This window comes from Anticarsia gemmatalis, chromosome 10 (assembly GCF_050436995.1).
Source record: "Anticarsia gemmatalis isolate Benzon Research Colony breed Stoneville strain chromosome 10, ilAntGemm2 primary, whole genome shotgun sequence".
NCBI classification, from domain to species: Eukaryota; Metazoa; Arthropoda; class Insecta; order Lepidoptera; family Erebidae; genus Anticarsia; species Anticarsia gemmatalis.
In genome coordinates this window covers 3,547,847-3,568,437 of record NC_134754.1, presented here as the reverse complement: position 1 = coordinate 3,568,437, position 20,591 = coordinate 3,547,847, and the positions used below count along the sequence as shown (strand labels likewise).

General features: G+C 32.7%; 1 protein-coding gene across 7 annotated transcripts in view; it reads right to left on the bottom strand.

Annotated features, from left to right (window-relative positions):
- LOC142976210 (5'-3' exonuclease PLD3-like) overlaps positions 1-20,591 on the bottom strand; it is a 51,519-nt gene that overhangs the window by 11,031 nt on the left and 19,897 nt on the right. For 2 of the 7 annotated variants that reach the window (XM_076119480.1, XM_076119484.1), the window contains exons 2-7: positions 3,953-4,065; positions 3,300-3,464; positions 2,181-2,358; positions 1,790-1,924; positions 1,382-1,504; positions 932-1,000 (exon numbers count right to left, since the gene is read on the bottom strand). In XM_076119480.1, the coding sequence (XP_075975595.1) occupies positions 932-1,000; positions 1,382-1,504; positions 1,790-1,924; positions 2,181-2,358; positions 3,300-3,464; positions 3,953-4,065 (783 nt within the window). Of the gene's footprint in view, positions 1-931; positions 1,001-1,381; positions 1,505-1,789; positions 1,925-2,180; positions 2,359-3,299; positions 3,465-3,952; positions 4,066-4,287; positions 4,466-4,615; positions 4,740-5,182; positions 5,446-5,726; positions 5,746-9,251; positions 9,273-20,591 lie in introns of those variants that run through there. The other 5 variants (XM_076119485.1, XM_076119486.1, XM_076119481.1 and 2 more) reach the window with 5 other exon arrangements.

Here is a 20,591-nt window from a genome sequence, read left to right as displayed (position 1 = left end):
GTTAGTTTTAGCTACGACTCATGTTCAAGGCGAATTTCTAACAAAAGTACTTTGTAACACGTCGCAGTAAATTACGCTATAGAGAAATTTCTAAAACACACACGAACCTCATATTAACTTCGACATTCAAATCTATTTTGAACCTTATTAGGACCGTAATAAAGTTTAAAATCGTTAAAAGATTTTTCTAGTATGTTAGTGAGAAAAATAACCTAGATTATTTATACAGGGTGGTGTAATATTTAGCTGTGAAATATTAACACGCCAACTTCCAAGTACAGGGTGCTAATTAAAAAATAAAAGCTCTCGCTTTGCAGATGAATGTTGCGCGCTTTATACAGCTAAAAATGTTGTTATTTTTTTGTGAGTAAAATATAGTGACGGCATGACGAGGCAATTAATTTTAATTAGTAAATCTAAATTTATAAAGGCAGAATTAATTTATCACAAAGCGTACACTAATTTACAATAGGTTGATTGTACTTTTAATGTTGTAAATTTTGTTCTACGAATGTTGATAAAGTTATTACAAAGAGTGTAAAATTACAAAGAACATGTTGGTTTAATACAGTAATAATAGGTTTGTCAATCTATATGACTAATTCAACCACACAATTCTTTGTGACGTTTTTCACGGTATAATTGTCGTACGTTGATAATGTTTATGGCGCAGTAGTTAAAGCGGTCGTCTTGCTACTGCTATAGAAGAGTGTGTTGTTAGATTCAATGACCAATGAGATGTATAACTAGTATATTCTATAAACCTCTAAGCCATGTATTATATTAAACCCCAATGGGTTTGCGGTCTAGTTGCAATGAATATCTATGATTTCAAAATATCCATATTTTATCAAAATCAATATGAAGTTTAAAGACTCAGATTTCCTAGATTCTAATCTAGTTTCAAAATAACTAGGTAAAGTAAACTTACATCGAACACCTTGCCCAAGTCCGTGCCGAGGCAGGAACAGTTAAACGCGACGATACCCAACTCCTTCACCTGAGGAATACAAACTTGTTAGTATAACAGTGACAAGTTTTAATGAACGACTTGCTTTGATTTCTTTAGTTACAGTTTACGGTTAGATAATATTTTATACTATGGCATAAATAATGTAAGATACTATAATAGGAAAAATACCGCCTTTGAATATGAGAATAATTTAAATATATTCTGAGTAAAATGCTACAAAGATTGTTTCTGGTTGTTTATGAGAGTACTTTCGAAAAATATGTGACAATAATATACGGATAGATTTCTTACCAACAAAATATTTTCTGTCTGTTTGTCTTTTTAAACTAAGCGTAAATTGCTACTAAAAGTTCCATGCTAATTTATAAAAGAATCAAAAATGATTAGGTAATAACTAATAAGTATTACCTGTGTTAGCGACCGCCAGTCCATGTTGGCACTACCGATGTAGAAGTGTTTTCTGTCGACGATCCAAAACTTTGTGTGCAGTATACCACTGCCGAACCATTTGGAGAAGTTTAAACTTCGCACCTAAAAAATCGTTTGACATTAGCCTAAGTAAATTGCGACAGTAAAAAGAGTTAGCAGAAAAAATAAAAGTAATCCTTTCGATTTCAACTTGACTGACATGAAAAATGTTTGTTTCATAAAGTCAAAAGATAGTTAGTTTTATCTTCTAATATTTGGTTAGAATAGTTAAATGAATGGATGTTGAATTTTGTGATTTATTGAGAGAACAAGGCATGAACATGGTTGATTAATTGTAAGTATAACGATAAATTAAGTTGATAAGATGAAAAAATATTAAAAGTTTACCTGTGCAGCTTTTTTCTTAACTAAATATTCAGTATCTACATTAGGATATTGTTTGTTGGGCCAGTTTTGAGCAATTTTCAACATAATGTTTCGTTTTGACCCGGCAGCATATAATGCTTGGAACACTTGCTCACCCTATAACAAAATAAAAAATACATTAGACATGTGAAATATCTGTCCTTATTAGTTAACATAATAGTAAACTTACGCAAAAATGTTTGCATTGGAAATGGTAAAAAATGACAGTTAATTTAGCACAAAGATATTTTTAAGGTTTAATAAATAAGTATAATTGTATGTGCTTACAATATATGTACTCAATTTTTTTTGAATGCAGGGAATAATCATTCTTATAAAAGCAATGCCATTAAATACACAAGAACATACAAACCTCTATAGAGGAGTTATGTGGATAGTCTTCATTAAATCTAAGATTCCAATAGAAAGAGGCTATTTCTATTGAAGTTTGAGCTTCGTCTATCAAATCTAACCACACGTTCTTCGTAGGTAAATGCGTCACGTTCGGTGGATACATATGACCCTCCGGTATACTTTCCACTAATGATAACCTGGAATAAACATATAAGTATTAATACTGTTCATCAATACTACAGATCTATTAGGGTTGTTTATAGTATGAGAATCTCCACTTAAGCTGCAATCACTGCCTCTAAAAAACAAATTAATTCCTAAATAGCAGCAACTGGAGCAAATCTTTTGACCTTGGTTAAAACGAGATTAGCACACATGCAAAGGGCCTGATTACAATAATTTATTGTAAAGAATAGTATTACTTAGAGGCACTCAAATAATAATTTAAAATAAAAGTAACAAGCAAGCTAACCTAATTTGTGTTCTATGTGTTGGAGGTAAAGAATCAAAATCCCAGGCAACAGATATTTTTATATTGTGTTAGTGCTACAGCCGGAACTGAAGGATTGATAAACATTGTAGTCTTAAATAAATTATTCTTTCTTTTTGGTTAAACAAAGTATGAAGGTCACTTTAGTACTTAACAGTGATTGATGCTTGAAAAAGACAATGTTTTCTTTTGTTTTACAGATAGTTATATACTAACTTCGCTTGCGTCACATAAGAGAGAATGAGTAAAAATTTTCCCCGTTTTTGTAACATTTTTTGCTGCTGCTCTGCTCCTATTGGTCGTAGCGTGATAATGTATAGCCTATACCTTCCTCGGTAAATGGGCTATCTAACACTGAAAGAATTTTTCAAATCGGACCCATAGTTCCTGAGATTAGCGCGTTCAAACAAACAAACAAACTCTTCAGCTTTATAATAATAGTATAGTATAGATAAAAATCTAATTGTGCTGAATTGTATTCTTGTAGATGATAGTCTTAGGAATTTAAATAGAGGAATATGCGTAAGAGTGTCTTAATGTTATACAAAAGTTGGATATATTGGCAGAAATTGAGATCAACATGAGTAAACAGCCACTGACCAGTAAGGTTGACTTTAAGAGTAAAAGTACTAGTAAAATATTACTTACCTACACTCATCTGAGCAATGTATAGAGACGGGAGCACTAGCAGAGCTCATTTGTACAATGTTGGGTTGGTCCAGCAACGGTACCAACACAACTAACACAATCAGTATTATTACTATTGACACTGGGATGCACGAGGGACGACACCATATACTGCGTTTTTTTCGTCTGTAAGAAAAAAAGTTAATAAGCCCGCCAGCTTTGTGTATGTGCTAATGTTCAATTATATAAAAATTCCAATTATATTTTTTTATTTATGCAAAATTATACCAATAATCAAGAAGTTAAATTACTTATCAAATTATGTTTCTATAGAATACAACATACATGCCTCAGTATGCTAATATTTAGAAACTTATAAATATTATAATAATAATACATGATTTGTAAATAAGGAAAACCAAAGAATGTAATTGTTAGGTCAGCATACAATTAATTAACCACAACTTGAATTTGATATGATAGCAATATTAAGATAAAAAAAAATATAATTGTGATTATTTTCCTTGATTAGCTCAGTTAATTAAAATCTTTCGAATAGATGTTGTATTGGTTAAGATAAGGTTTATATCTTGCAAGGGCTTTTAGAAAAATAAATATCTTAAGCGCTATCTAAGGCGCTTGAGAAAAAAGTTATTGTATGAAAAAGTTCTTACTTGTCATTATAACTATTTCCATTCTCATCTCTCATCATGAATATCTGCTCCCACTGCTCCAATTCTTCATCAGACGATGACGCGTTCCCCACACTCCCAGATTCTAGCACAGTCTACAAACAAATAAATGAAAACTATATAACTCACTACTTAAACCTAACATTAAACTGGGAGGGTAAATTCCGACTCGTATCACCATCCTAGATTTGCCACGCAATACCCATTGTATGTAATTATACACGCAAAATTAATTCATCAACCGAATTACATAAGAATAAGTAATAATACTAATGTTACGAAAATTTAAAACTATTTTTAAACAATAAGAAACTAACCTTAAAGTATTCCAATAAGTTTTTGACAAAAGATATTAGGAAGCCCATTATTACTAAACGACTAATCAAACTACATTTAAACAAAGGATACAAAAGAATCGTAGTTTTTAACTAAAATTATCGTTTGTTTTTGTTCCATTTATTTTGACAGCACTTCACTGTTTTGACGTTGTTGACAATTAACGGGATGCCGGCGTATTGTTAACAATTTAAACGTTTTATTGTTTCAATCGATATAACAAAACACAAATAAAAATAATTTTAAATGTTGATAGCACATTTTAATTGTATTAGTTTATTTTATTATATTCACAAAACAAATACTGACCATATTACACTAAGTTATTTCTTCACTAAGTAATCAAAGAATAAAAACGATTTATTAAACTAAAAAGTTCACTGAGCAATGATATTAAAACGCAATCACGAAAGCAACACGTAATAAACTGCATTTTTGTGTATCCTGGCGTTCCTTTACAAACCGTGCAGGCGCATTAGTAGCAAAAATATTACTGCAAAGTAGATGACGTCGGCAACCACCGCATTGTGCATGTGCATTTTAAATACTAGGTTAGTATAAACCGTAAAACTATTCAGGGCAGAACTGTTTCGAACATAGTTATTACGACGATACTAGATAAAATTTAATTGTTGTGTAATAATGTTTTAGCAGTCATGTATAACTGATTTGTACATTTTAATAGCATTACTAATTAAGTTTTATTTATAAACGAGGAACATTGTGAATTTATAGTATAGAACCTTGTATTCGAAAGCAAATAAACTATTTTATTTAACACATTAACTACTAAAAATCGATATAATTATTAAAAAACTTTTTGTTTTTATTTATTACATGGGTACGAATCCAAACAAATTAAAAAATCGTGTTCACCTTGAAATGTATCCGGATCAGGCACTCTTTATTTAATATCACAATTTTGGCACTATAGTTCACAAATTCCTTCAAAATATTTTCTTCAAAACTAAACAGCGAATAATGAAAGTGGCACGGGTGGCACATTCAAATATTTTCACAGCCGTGTCGTGTGACCACGCCAACTCACTAAATTACACTGTGACAAAATATTTTGACCGTGATATAACAGAAAATACACATTATACGCGACATTAAGCCCGACTTCGCTGAACTCTATACTAAATTGCAAGAAAATAACGGAGCTTTTGCCTAGCCCCAACGGATAGATACACTAGCGATGAATAAAATAATAGTTGTTGTACCTTACTGTGTAATAAGATTAAAAGCTTTTTGTTGGTAACAGTACATTCGATCGCAAGTTAGTTCACCTAGCAACCAACTTTTACGTTTTGCTTTAAATAACAAAATTAACATAAGGCCACGTTCATAGCAGCGCGAATTGCAAAGCGAACTGGAGATTTTTAATTAGCAGTGAGCACACTAGCATATCGTTACGTACCTATGGCAAAACCTGAGTGGATTTCTAGGCAACAGTTTGTCAGTCTACCACGAATCGAATTTCGCGACTGACACGTCGTACCGCAAAATAATAACGGGTGCCGTGATATCGCCTTTAGAATGAATTATGTAAAGTATTAGTATTCATTAATAATTCATAGTAAGTTGCTGTGTCACTACAGCTCAACGTGAAATAAGTTTAATATCTTTTTAAGCGCTAGGTCCTTTTCATTAGTTTCGTCCCTTTTAGATGTTTTTAATGCTGATAATATATTATTATATCGACATACAAGGTTGTTCATAGGAGCAATTTTATTTACAAATAACTTACTAATGCATGAGTTACTACTCATGCATTAGTAAGTTTGAGATGCAGCAAAGTTCGAGAATCCTTCTGTTTACTCTTTTCATTATATTCAACTTTCAAAACTGAATTATAGATATACCTATTAGACATATCATTCCGTACAGTCTTACAAACACCATAAACAATTGTTTTATAGCTGTTTTATCTAACGTAGGTCAATGAACTTCCAGATATTTGTTTATGTGACCCAACAAAAAGTAGGCCAGCATGTTACGGTTAGAAAGATTTGTAAAAATGTAAGCCGAACACACGCCTCTACGGTTGATTTATTGTTCGAAAGCTCTATAGTTTTCTGTTTCCCCTACACTTATTAACTGATTGTATATTTTTATCTAGCGTGCTTTGTTTCATTATAAAAATTGGTTGCTAACTACTATGTTCAAGTTTTACAATTTGTAACGAACGTAGCACGAGAACAGAACATTAAACTGGAAGTTACTACTTGCATAATAAGAGTCATGCAACGATAGCTGGTAGTTTGTTGAATTCTCGTAAATGCTCGACGCCTGGTACCAAAAATAAAAGCGCTAAATAGAACACTGAAGGAGTGAATGACCAGTCAAATTCTTTGACGACTATTTTTGTTAAATACCAATATTTCCGACCTTCGTTGAAGATTGTATCCGGTAATAATTTTTGATGCATACAAATCAACGGTCGTAATTAATTAATTATGACATGAAGAAACACAATGTAGAGCAAGACCACCTTGCTGAATTCAAAAGTAAAAATTCAAGAATTTTTTTGTTTAAAATGAGTAAGTATGTTTATAAAGAAACACGTGAAACCAAATTTATTAAATCCTAAAATTACTTAGAACTACAAAATCGATTCCGTTGATAGTCTGTTGTTAGAATATTACTTCTAGGTTTTTTTATTTCATGCATTTTATATATCCCTAATCCATTAGAGGGAGTGCGCTTGTTACCGCCGGGCAATGTAATAGAAAATTGGTTCAGACCACTCCAATCCAAGTCCCGACAGACACGCTGGATAGACAGGACAATAAAATGTGGAAACTTCGAACAGCACAGCAATTTTATACAGACATGATGTCTAGCGGTTGTAACAACTTTGAAAGAAGTGAAGTGCTTTTGAAATTGGTAATTTCCTTCAAGATCTGCAGGAGTTTTTTACGTAAATAAGTATAAAAGTAGATAAGTATGTAATTAGTGACTTTGACATGCTTTAGGGTAATCCATTGGGTTACTTAAGTTTTGCATTTGTTAAGTAATGAACTATGTATTTATTTTAGTAAGCACATATATGAGGAGGTCGACTCTACCTCTATAACAAATTCGAATTATAAAATTACCTAAAGTGAAACCATGTAAGTCACCTTTTGTTCCTCACTTTCCTTTCGCTTCCAAATGCCACAACAATTTAAGCACAGTACTAAATCCACACACCTCATATTACGGATATAATTATATAACTGCGTGACCCTACAGTTCTGGTTAGGTCTCAAGCGAGTACTAAGGTACTTACTACCTAATTTATAAATATGTTAACACGCTAAAGGTGGTAATAACCTTAAAAATATATTAAAATAAAGGTAAAGGTTCGAAATCATTAAGTTTAGCGATAAACGGAATGTTGGAAGCCATGTGTCGAAACATAAAGAGGCATAATGTGCCGGGCGCGCCCCCGACCATTTGATCGAATCACAAACAGTCACTACATGTACAGTATTCGGTAACACTATTATAACTAGCTTAGATATGCTTAGTACTTCTAATATACTCTCTACTATCTCTAAGCCCAAAAGCGCTCTATAAAATCTAATTTCTATAATCCTGTTTCGCTCGTTAAAGCTCGCTTAAATGTAACTAAACGCTGATATGCTAGTAAAGTTGGGTATGTAGTTTACAAGCCATACCTCGTAAATAATTAATTGGAAATAATATACAGAGAATCTGTACGTAAACAAAAGGATTAAGTTAAGTATTCCTAAAATTCATGAAACAGGAAATTATACCCATAATCTCCAACCTTACTCGTACATAAAATAAGCAACGTTTTACTAAAATATGCTGTTTAAAGTAGGTGTAATGAACCCATATTACTGATGTATTATTTAATGAAGTACTTCTACTTAAATGTTTTGATAGCAAACAAGTCTGTCCTGAATTAGATTTATGATTTCATAGAGTAATTTTAAATATTTACCTACTTATTTATATATTGTACAGTTAGGTCCTAAAGTCGCTAAACGTTTTCAATCTTTCGAAGCAGATTCAACACCGAGGTACCTACTATCTATTTATTAAAACTTCGTCAGCTAAAAGAGGTTTTAAAAATAATAAGTTACTTTGCGATTTAAATAGCTGACTGTATAGTAAAAATAATATTCAACCCACACGAGCTAAATTTTTCATGAACAAGTCAAAATATTTCAACGTGACCCGACATGCACATTTCAAAATTGCCAGCAATGCAACCTTCTTTTACGACTGCAATTCTAAACAGAATATAAACATTTTGTGCAGCACACATAAAATAAAAATAAAGTATAAGTACAGTCCCGACCTACAGGTGGATGTTATTTCAAACGACAGGACACATTTCGACAAAGCCATAAGGGCTGTAACAATTGCCCACAGAATAAGGCCCTGAACAAATATTTTCCTTTATAAATCTTACCCGTCGTTTGGGCCAAAATTAAATACATATAGGTTGTCGTCCGCCTAGCTGTAAATATGTATGAGGCATATGCAAATTATGGACTGAATAATATATTACCCTTGCCGGCCATTGACTTGAATTTAAAATTAAAGCTTTGTATGTAACAGTGTAACTTCACGCAAGCGTTATTAAAATGTCATAAGTGTACGCACTAACTATTTGCTCTGATTTGGGATTTTTATTTACCAAAATCTAATTAGAGTAGTTTGCAGGAGTATCTATGAAGGTATACGCGTCTCTGTATAGGTATATAGTTGTCTGAAGAAGAATCTTTAAACATTACAATGACAGAGTTTCATAGTTTAGTTAAATATTTATATTTTTCCATAAGCTATTACGAAACTAAGAATGCCAGCCTTTATTTTTAAATTCGACGATTCCGTTTATGATGTACCTACTGTGAGACTGACGATTAATGTAATTTAATCGATTAACGATAAACATAGAACAAAATGTAAACAAAAATATTCTTACCCTTGAAAACGAAATCAGCGTCGATAGTCCTTATATTAGTGGAAGTTACAAGTTATACGTCTACTTGCTTCCGTGGAAATGATCCTTAATGATTGTTTGTAGCGCAAGACAAATGGGTATAGTAAAAGGTCGTCAGCATTGCGTGCGAGCAACAACTTAGTAAATAAACATTTCACTTCTAACTGTCGTATCGATTTTACAAAGCGTCTTTTGTTCCAATGTTTTAATCCAATGACCTTTGCGGAATCAATCAAGTAATCGTTTGAAAAGCGCAAACCATAGGTCGTTAAATAAGCTATTATATCCCTTAAATAAACTTTATGGCTAGTAAAAGTCATAATAGTTATAGACGGCGACTTTTAGGTACCGATATAAATATAACTTTGTAGCACTTTCAACTACAAAGTCAAAATGACTAAACTATATTTCGAAGCGTTAAAATACAGTTTGTTGTTTTAACTGCAAGAAACGATACCCACAACTCTGCAATTATTACTCGGTTTCTATTTTCTGAAATAATATAACCTTTAATATTTCTTAAACTTCGCTCTATCTAAGAACGAAATTCCAAATGCATTGTCTCTCTTCTCGATGTAAATTGTATCATTGTCATAACGATGTTGAATACTAATCTAAAATGTTTAAATAAAACATTGTAGAAAGAATAAATGTAATTAGTACGGCCTTCTAATTTCTTAATACTTCTAACTTTTTCATTAACATCGTAAGTAGGTACGCAAAAGCAAAATAAATTGCACCGTATCTATTCAGTATTTGCTCAACATTTTATATTTAAAATGTACTTAAATCATTTCATTGGTGCTCTCGTTTCATTGTCGTGAAGCAGAAAGCAATAAAAATTTCATAAATTTCTTTTCACAACACTCTTTAGAAGGCTAAGATAGCATGTTTGCGCGGAGTCAAAGGAAACGTTTGACGTTGAAAGTTGGAGACCCCCGGGGGAAATGGCAAACAATAATGCGATCTTCAAGAAAGGTCAAGCCTTTTCATTGTTTTCGATATCTTTGAAGAAGATATTTCCAACAACATTTTAAAGAGAAACAACTGAAAATATTTAATAATTTATTGCTAAATGTGTAAACGGAAATTTTAAAAGTAGCTGAATATTGATTCAACGTTTGTCATAGCTTGTGACGCGTAACTTAAAAATAAAAAAGTTGTTACAGAGTCTGAATATTTATTTTATAATCAAAAATTCGCCCTTACTTAGCCTAAATTAGTTAACGCATTAGCAAATGACTTCGAAAACTGATTAATGAACTGTCAAACTTCAAAGGGTCAAGGCGAAGGGCAAAGTTTGTGCAAAACAACACGCTGTACATGCGTAAATTTAGTTTGTATACTTTTATTATGGTTGCCATAGCAACAAGTATAATAACAAAATTAGGCAAATATTCGAGGCTCCGTCGCCGTAATTCGCTGATAATGAGCTGTGACCTCGCTACGTGGTACAAATGTCAAATATTCGCTTTGTAAATGATACATGTATGTAAATGAAGGCACCTTGGCAAAGAAAACGTAAAGTAATGACGATCGATATTATGTAACTGAGGAATGAGTCCTGACAGCACCACGCATATCAAACAAGTACCTATTTAGTAACAATCTTAACTTAACAATACAAACGCTAAGTATACAATACAAATAGCCGCGAATAAAAATATGTATCAACTTTCACATTTTCAATCGTACTGTTTTGTATGAAAATATCAATGCATTTGTGTTATTAGTCAATATACAATAGTATTTTCACTATTTTCTTTGATAAAACTGCTATTGAATGAGTAACACAGCATATTGCATAAATACAAATAAATATATTCGTATTATATTATTGCTGCAACAGCCCCAACAGTCAGTCCAGCAGGTAAACGCCTAAAAAGCCTAAGGTGCAATTATACTTGATGGAAAACTTAAGAACAACATGTAAGTAAGTACACTTTTTGCGCCTGCCTTACCCGAAGGTGCTGGTAGAAGTGTAAGAAATGGTGTATGACACCCACATTTCCACATTAATATTGTTAGTCTCATGTAATACTCTATAGGTATATTTCTGGTATAATACACCAGCTGCGCTAAATTTACAACTACAAGAGCCCATGAATTACCTTATAATATTCAAACGCGAACTAAATGTGTAGAAGTTTGCAGGCATTTGCAAACTCAAGAACACTTACAAGTTCTTCCTCTGAATACTTAAATAGCTAATCTATTTCTCGAGCCTGAAACTACTTTAAAGTTTTATAGGTTTTGTTCTTGATAAATTATACTGTGTGATTTCCCAGTATATCGATATACTTGGTAGATTGTTTTATAAATGTATCAAATCAAAAACAACATTTAATCTGCTCAAATATCATGGTGTACATATTATAGTTGATAATAAATTAAAGAGCCCAAATTCTGCCACATGTGGCGTGCAAATATTAACATACATTTATACACATGTTTAACATACATACGTATGTACACTGTACAGTTAAGAAACAATTAACCTTTTAAGAAACGATTTATGAAATAATGTAATAATGCTGATCTCCCTGACGCATTTTAAAATGACTGGTCGGAGCTTGCCGGCAGTAGGGATATTCGGAAGCAAAGGGGGAAGCCAATGCTAGGCAGTGACATTCAAACAGGCTAAGGAATAAAATATGTTAATGTTTAAAACAGGAATAAACATACACTTGTATTTTTATTTATATTTTAATAAAAATATTCAAGATGACTCACAAAGAAACATGAGCTCAAATAAAGTATTACTTAAAGTAACCCAAATACAGTATACTTTATATGGAAGAAAGTACTTATGCACGTGTAGCCCAAATACCTGACATCGACGTTATTTGAGACTTTGTTTACCAACCGCGCTATAAACGGAGTAGGTATGTGATTACAACACTTCAACGTGATTATGATTTATTATTGTCTATTGTCTATTGTAGTAATTTGAATCCTACTTTCTTAGTCAACCTTTATGCCTATTTTAATGAACTTATCATAAATCGTGAATTGTAGATTTACAACAACTACTATACTATTTTGGATAAGGGCGTATTTGTTTTCACTATCTCGCTATGTAACGAAAAATATTTGAAGTAACTAATCTGAATGTGAGAATCCTATACGTATTCGGTATTTGAAGGGGATTTTAAAATTAAATTCCAATCATACAGGAAACTCAGGAAAGAGAATGCAACTAAAATCCAGGTTATGAAATATAATATTAAATTCCTTACGCCACTGGCTTTACACACCGGAGAACTTAAAATTAAAAGCTTAAGATATTATAATGAAATCTTTGCTAGAACTTAATTTCCCGTCAAAGAGCTTCCTCGGTGGTTCATAAAACTTAAGTTGAAAGCACTCTGCAAAGTGCTATTACAAAGCACTATAATTAAAATTTAAAGCGGAAGGTAGAGAACCAAACCTCATAAAGGAAGACTGGCACTTAATAGCATTTCTAATCATTTGACAAAAAAGGATGGACGAATCAGTTAGATAAAGTATTAGCAGCGAAAAAAATGTAGTAAACTCACCTTTTTTTAATGTATCTTTAAAAAACATAAGAAACAACAATGCTGAGTTTGTGTTTGAATAAAAACGTACTAAGTAACTTAGTATAACTTTTTTCATTTATAATTAAAAGTTGTTTATTTATTTTCTAGACGATTAAGTACAAACAATAACAAAAACTTATGTAATCTTGTAACGATGACCAATAAATAAGAAAATTAAATGTAAACGAAAAAACTTACATGTGACTGATTCGCACAACTAGTTTTCACTGAACATTTCCTATAATATTCGCTGTTATTACAGTAATAACTACTCATTTAATAACGCGAATTACAATGCGGAAGTCGTTATAACAGGCTTATTTTTATAACTTAAAAGTAGCTACCAACAAATAACTTTTACGATATAAATAAAACGTTTCTATGAAACTAATAAAGTAGTTATAACGTAGTTATATGACGTCTGTAAAATTGCGATAAACGTGAAAAATAAGTGTTATCGGAGAATTTATTGCAATCATATTCATAAATGTAGTGGCTGTGTAGCAAATTGTGATCGATTTTTGTTATTTTACGCTTCATGTGGCCGAGGATATGATGATTCTATTATCCTTTTATATTTATTGGTGTCTAGTTTCATATTTTATATTTATTGCAGACTATAAAATATTAATACTTTTGACCAATTTAATTTCAATTCAACTTTAGAAAATTTTTAATGAATAGTTATGTGTTTATACTTATTTCTTATCACCGGCAACGTACAGATTATGACCAAGTTTGGCACTTGATAGACGGCCCGCCGCGCACCCCGGCAAGTCGAGGAAACATCTCATCATCAAGCTTCTACGGAAATGCTATATCATGACTTCAATCAAAATCAACGAGTCCGTTTACCAATAACCAAATATCTACTTATTTTCACCTACATCATTTCTGCTTCTAGGATTAAGTAGGATTAGTACCTTTTAGCAAACGGTAGTGTATTCTGACGTCATTTGACAGGTGCGATAAGATCGCTTTAACTTATTCCATTTAATTTTCATAGTCCGACCGTGAACTAGAAACTGCACATTAGCTAGATTGCACGTTCACCACTTTTATGGGATAGATAGCCGGTTGTGTGACTGATAGCGATCAGGCGGTGCATTAAAGGGCGTTGTTTTAAATATTTAAGTTAATTTACTAGTGGCACGTGTAGTTAACATATAGAGTACGTACTAACAATTTATTATTGAAGTATGTAATATGTAAATATTTATATACATAATTACTTTACAATATTAATAATAATTAAGTCCGTCGGTATCATTTACAAAGGTGATCTCGGGTTCAATCCCTTCCCAGGTTAAGTTCATGGATCGGTCGACTTAGTGTAGCTTAGTAATACCAATGGGAGCCATCATTGCTTCCTGAAGCATCCACAATACATCATTACTATATTGTAGTGCATAAAAAAGGTGACGTAATGAACCCTTAGAAAAAAAACTTTCTGAAGTAACAACTCCGAAGTAAAATATTCTGTATTGTATAAAATTTGAATGTGTTATCTTTATGATGTCTTGGTATAATATTTCGAATACTTATTTTTTCTTATTCTGTTTCGTTCGTGGTCAACCTAGACAACTGTAACTGGCTGTGCACGGGTTCTGCAAAATATTGTAATGTATACTTCGAAATACAATTCTTAAGCAACGTATTTGTGTCAGTCTTAACTTACCGATCGCTGATCGTGAAGATGTATAGAATTATATCCCGCAAGTGCCTTGATTTTGGCACAGTTTAACTAGTGACCTCACTAGTTGCGATCACAAGTAAAGAAAAAAATGTGGTTAAATATTCTTGATGTCCATATTACACTAGTTATGAAACCACATTTTTACTAAAGTACACATTTAGGCTTTGTACAAACATCAATATTTGTACAAGTGATAGAAGCTTTTTTCTTCGTTCTATTTGTACTGAATTACACTATTATTTACCCAGAGGGGAGTGCTTCGCGACGGATAATATATTGGTTCTATTTGACAAAGAGTGTTCTGATGGATTGCCATTTAACACCATTTGCGAGCTTCCGACATAGGCTTTTAGAGTTTGCAAAAATAATGTTGACTCATTGAAGACAATAGAAATAGGTTAACGCTAATAGTGTTCTTTCTATTTTTGGCTTAGGGCTTTTGATCTTCTATAATATCACGAACAAAGTTTTCACGAAGAGTTTCTAACAAGAACTGTAGTGCGATTATCTACAGTCAGAATCGAGGGATTGATGCAAAAAATAAGTTCCGATGGAGCCCGCTAGAGGCGCTAATCAGATTTTCATACAAAATTTCTCGACAGCTAGCCGATTGTAAGTATTCAGTGGTGGGGAATCGCACTACCGTATCACAAATATTTGATTTGCCGCCTCTACGAAATATTTTTTTTAAAATAAAATTCTATAAATATGAAAGGAGTAAAAGCTAGCGACATCACAGAAAAGCTATTGTAGACGTGAACATCACAAATTCTCAAGAGACTTCCTTTATGCGTTGTTGAAAGTATTGTCAAACTAAGCGTCCCACATTCTAAGCAATAAAACATACTGAAGTTTTGATCGAGGGTAGTTCTCTAGTCAGCAAAACATTTGTTATCTGACGAAAGTTTGTTTGCTCCAAACATAGGGGTCAACGAACCCGTTAAGTCGCAAAGAGGAGACCAAGATCGTAAATCTTGGGAAAATCTTTGCTCTATCTTGATAAACGGAGGACTGTTTTCATGTGACGTCAAACGTGGATGTTAACTGAGACAAAGGTTTCTGCCACTATTTGCGTTATGTCAAGTGTAAATTTGAAGTCGAGATCAATGCAATTTAGTATAATAGACGTATTAGTCCATTGAAATGTTACATGAAATTTACATTTATTAGAGGACGCAATTTTATTTTTGGAACATGTAGGGGGGGTCAATAGAAGCTTAACTTGAAGTTTGTGGGGTCGCCACCCTTGTCCCCCGGCCGCCATCTTGGAAAAGGGGGTGGAAACACTTTTTTCGCTATATCTCGGAAACTATGCGTCTTACAATAAAATTGTAAAAGCATAATTTGTAGCAAATTATTTTGCCTACAAATATGTTTTATAACTCTTTGCCCTAAATTAACAATTAAAGAAGTTATAAGCAAAAAAGTGCAATTTCTTTTATAAACATTTTCTTTATTGTTCTATAACTTTTTTTAACAACAGCCGCGCGGATGGATGTCTGAGGTTAAGCCACGCTTGTCGAGGTTATTCTGTAAATGGGTGACCATCTTACACATATCGAGTTCCTCCGTGTTTCGAAAGGCACGTTAAATTGTGGGTCCCGGCTGTCATTTTCGAAGATCTTTGACAGTCATTAACAGTACTCAGAAGCTTGAAAGTCTGACAACCAGTCTTAACCAAGGGTATCGTTTTATACCCCAGGTTACTGGGTTGTGAAGGTCAGATAGGCAGTCGCTCCATGTAAAACACTGGTATTCAGCTCCATCTGGTGAGATTGGAGGCCGAATCCAACATAGTTTGGAAAAAAGGCTAGGTTGATATGTATATATACAAAAAAAATACCTCAGACCAATCTTGTAGAGTATTTTTCAAGGAAATTTTTTCCCTATATTTTTTTTTAATTTCATTAATTAGAAACTCACTAATACCGCTCCGAAGTAGACCGGATTCGGAAAGAAAATTTTTGTAAAAAAAAAAACACTTTTTTGCTTATAGCTTCTTTAATTATTAATTTAGGACATAAAGTTATTAAACATATTTGTAGGCAGAATAATTTGCTACAAATTATGCTTGCACAATTTTATTGTAAGACGCATAGTTTCCAAGATATAGCGAAAAAAGTGTTTCGACCACCTTTTCCAAGATGGCGGCCGGGGGACAAGGGTGGCAACCCCACAAACTTCAAGTTAAGCTTCTATTGACCCCCCCTACATGTTCCGAAAATAAAATTGCGTCCTCTAAGAAATGCAATATTCGGCCCTCAAATTGTAACATTTCAATGGACTATATCACGTACCTAGAATGAAATTCAAATTGATACGATGTTCTTTTGATATGATGTTCTTTTTAAATCACTTGCTGTCTTGAGTCATGTTAATAAGTCATCCGCACCGTATTATTTTTACGCTGTAAGCGTAAAAAGTGAGTGATATAACATTATTAAACATATTTTCTAATTCGCAGTGTTAATTAGGAGTGTGTTACATAACAAACAAGATTATTTACGTCGACCCAAGTATAACATTGATCGTTCCACGAACGTTACGTTTCATGTTTATCAAAGAGCAACTTTCAAGTAACTTCTTAGGAAACTGAAGCGAAGTATATAATCCCGCACGTTCATAAGATTATTCAAATGTGTTGTTATAACGTTATAAGTTCTTGAAACGATACTGTGAGCTGGTCCCCACACGAGCAGTCACGCGCGCAATAAACTATACCATTAAACACTACAAACCTAAAGTTTTATACTTTCTATAAAATAATAAGTGCTTTTTTATACGTAAGCCAAGCTACTTTTATTTGCGGGTAAGCATAAAAGTAATTATAGATAAAGGCACCAAAAAAAACGTTTCCAACCACTATTGCCAAGTAAATATGTATATATTTTTTTACTTTTTTGGCAGTAACGTATTATCATACGGTGACGATTCAGTGCGAACAACGACCCGAAAACCAACATTCCAAAAATGGGTTAAACTATCTAAGTCGAAGACCTCATAAATAAACTTTCCATGTAATCTTACTTTTTTTCTTATTTGTGAGAAAAGTAAACGAAGGAGACATATTAGTAATTGAATAAAGTTTGCAGTTATAACCTCAATCGCAATAATTATTTTACACCCACATTGGAATCTTTGGACATTCTTGAAAGTTGAATTATCGGTTATTTAGTGCGCAGTACTTATTTTTAACTCTCTCTCTCTTCCTGGCTATTTGTCCCATATGGTAAAGGGGTCAGCCTTCCTTACACTCTTCCTCTACTTCGCCCTATCCTTGACGTCGTCTTCCTCAACCTCACATGCCTTCATATCTCGCCGTAACACTTCTGTCCACGTGGTTTTGGGTCTCCCTCTTGGCAGTACTTATTTTACACTACTACTACCTTTACTTACAGTACTTATTTCTAACTACGAGAGGAAAATACGCGACTGTAGGTATCCAATTAAAAGTGTCTTACAAAAAGAAGGAGAGATTTCTAGTAACATGATCGCATTGCACTAGCGCTTCGTTAATTATTTCCATTAAGCGCTAGTAGGTAAGAAAAGAGAATCAAAAAGTCCTAGAACAAAAGATACCTATCTGTAAGGACAGTGGACACTAATGGTCTAATGGGGCGTTTCTTGTTTCATTATGCACTCATATAACGCTCGTACATTGACTATTTTTTACTTTATAGAATAGTGAAGTAACAATAAATAAATCTATTTTGTTTGTACTTGTACATTATTGTAAAATGTTAAACATATTTATGCAGCTTTCTGCGTATAGATCACGTTTTTTATTTCAAATTTTATTTTCCTTGCTATACTTTTTAGGTATACGAAGTAAAGACACCGCTAAACTGCAATTCAGTACGTACCCATAGAAGCTATAATAATTATGAAGCATCTCAAAAATAGCTTTATCAGATGCCAACGGGCCTGTCATTTGTTAGTATGTTCGAATTCAAGGAACAAATAATCTTTAGACTATTCCTTTACGTTTTGATACAATTTTAAGGCTAATATTGGTGTCTAATAGATAAACGGTCCACGGATGTATGAAAAACACTGTTAAGATGCCACTTTATAAGCTATTTGATACTTATTAAGAAGTGATACTTCAAGTGGTAAGTAAAGATAAGCGCGAGATGATATTAGACGGTAATTTTATGAGTGATACTTGGGGATACGTAGAAATGATGTCTAGGATATGTCAATAAAGTTTTTATATTGTATAGAATAACAAACGATAGCATAAAACTCAGCAGATCAGTTAACATCGTTAACTTTTATGTGACGTTTAATTTGACGCCCACCGACATAAACGTTTTGTCTCATATTTACTTCCCCGAGATAACGGTTTATGTTTCATTTTATTATCTGATCATCATAAAATATGTAATGCCAGATCAGGCTAGAACATAATATAATATTGTTCATCGTTTTTTAATAAAAACGTACAATATTATGCAGACTCATGTTTAAGGACTGCGAATGAAACAAATATGACGACAACTACTTGACTGAATTTAAAATACGCTTGTTTATTAAAACTATTATTTCCAGTAGTTCAATGGTTTAGCTTCTAGTAATTGAAGTATGCCTAATTTTTTTTACTAAATGTTGAGATTCGATTTTAATTGAAACAGTCAACTTTTGCATTTCATTTATCAATAGTTACCTGTTCGGCATTCTTTTCATTTCGAAAAACAAAAGTTGTCACGCTTTTTGTTTCAAATAGATTGTGTTAAACAAAAAACAACAAGTCACAGTTTTTGTATCCTAAATATATTATTCGTCTAAATGAAGAACTTGTCAACAGCAAAATTACAAAATAAACTTGAAAAAAAATATTGGGTAGAAACATTATGTCAATCAATAAGAAAATAATACCAGTATTTACTCAAATTTCTTCGAAGACTTCATTTTAACGCGTAGTAACATCAAATCAATGCCTACATATTCCTATAATAAAAGATTTTCAGTGTAAATTAGGCGAATAACGTCCAACCGAAATCCGATCTTCAAATCCGACCCATTCAATTAAATATTCAACAAAAGCTCTTTTGTGCTCAAACACTGATCCGACGATCATAATTAGGTTGGATTATTATAATTTTACGCCATTGTACTTTTTAATAACGTAGATTTGAATATATCGGACTATTGTTAACGATTACACTTTGAACATCTTATGATTGAATTTACGTACATATAATATGTTACGTAGATGCAAAAATTAGGTATATAATATATCTTTGATATCATTCTAACCCTTCCAAGTTACACAGCCGGCCCCCATTGCTGTTAAAACTGACCTTGACTCCTTTACACATAAAAGGAAGCCCGCATGGTCTAAGATCAAACTTCAGTGATAAAACTTAGAATATAATGAAATATACGGTCTACATAGTTCGTAGCAGTACTGTAGCAGCGCTACGGTCGTAGCAACGTAGCTGCGTAGTAACGCTACAACACAGTGAACGTATGAACGAGCACTGATAAGGCATAAAGGCGTTACTATATGTGCTCACACAGAGATGGGGCCTGAAAGGGCCATTAGATGGTAAGTCGATTGGAAAATCGTTGAGTAATAACAGCGTGCATAATGTGAATACATTATAATAATTTACGTTGAATCTACATTTTACCATAACGACAATATTTATATACTTATTTTTGGTAGAAGAGATTTCTAAAACTAACAAATTAGTAATTTTTAAGTAGCAGTATCCCAAATAATGGAATTTAATCTTCAAAAACGTCTGATATGAATGATGATAGAAAGAATGAATGTAAGCTAAAATAAAGAAATGTAAAAAAGTTTCTTACATTACAAAATGAGTTTTGAACATTTATCAAAGAAAGTCTGGGAATACAGTGAGTAATATGAACCATTTCAGAAACAACTCGAAGATTTTCCAAGAAACGGAGCACAACAAGGTCACAAAAAAGCAGTTAGACAGTACCAAAACAACAAATATGAAATACCTTTATTCCGAGAAGCTCCACGTTCGCGACGTAACAAACTGCTACGATTCATAACTCGAATCGTTTGGAATTTTAGTAGCACAATTAGTA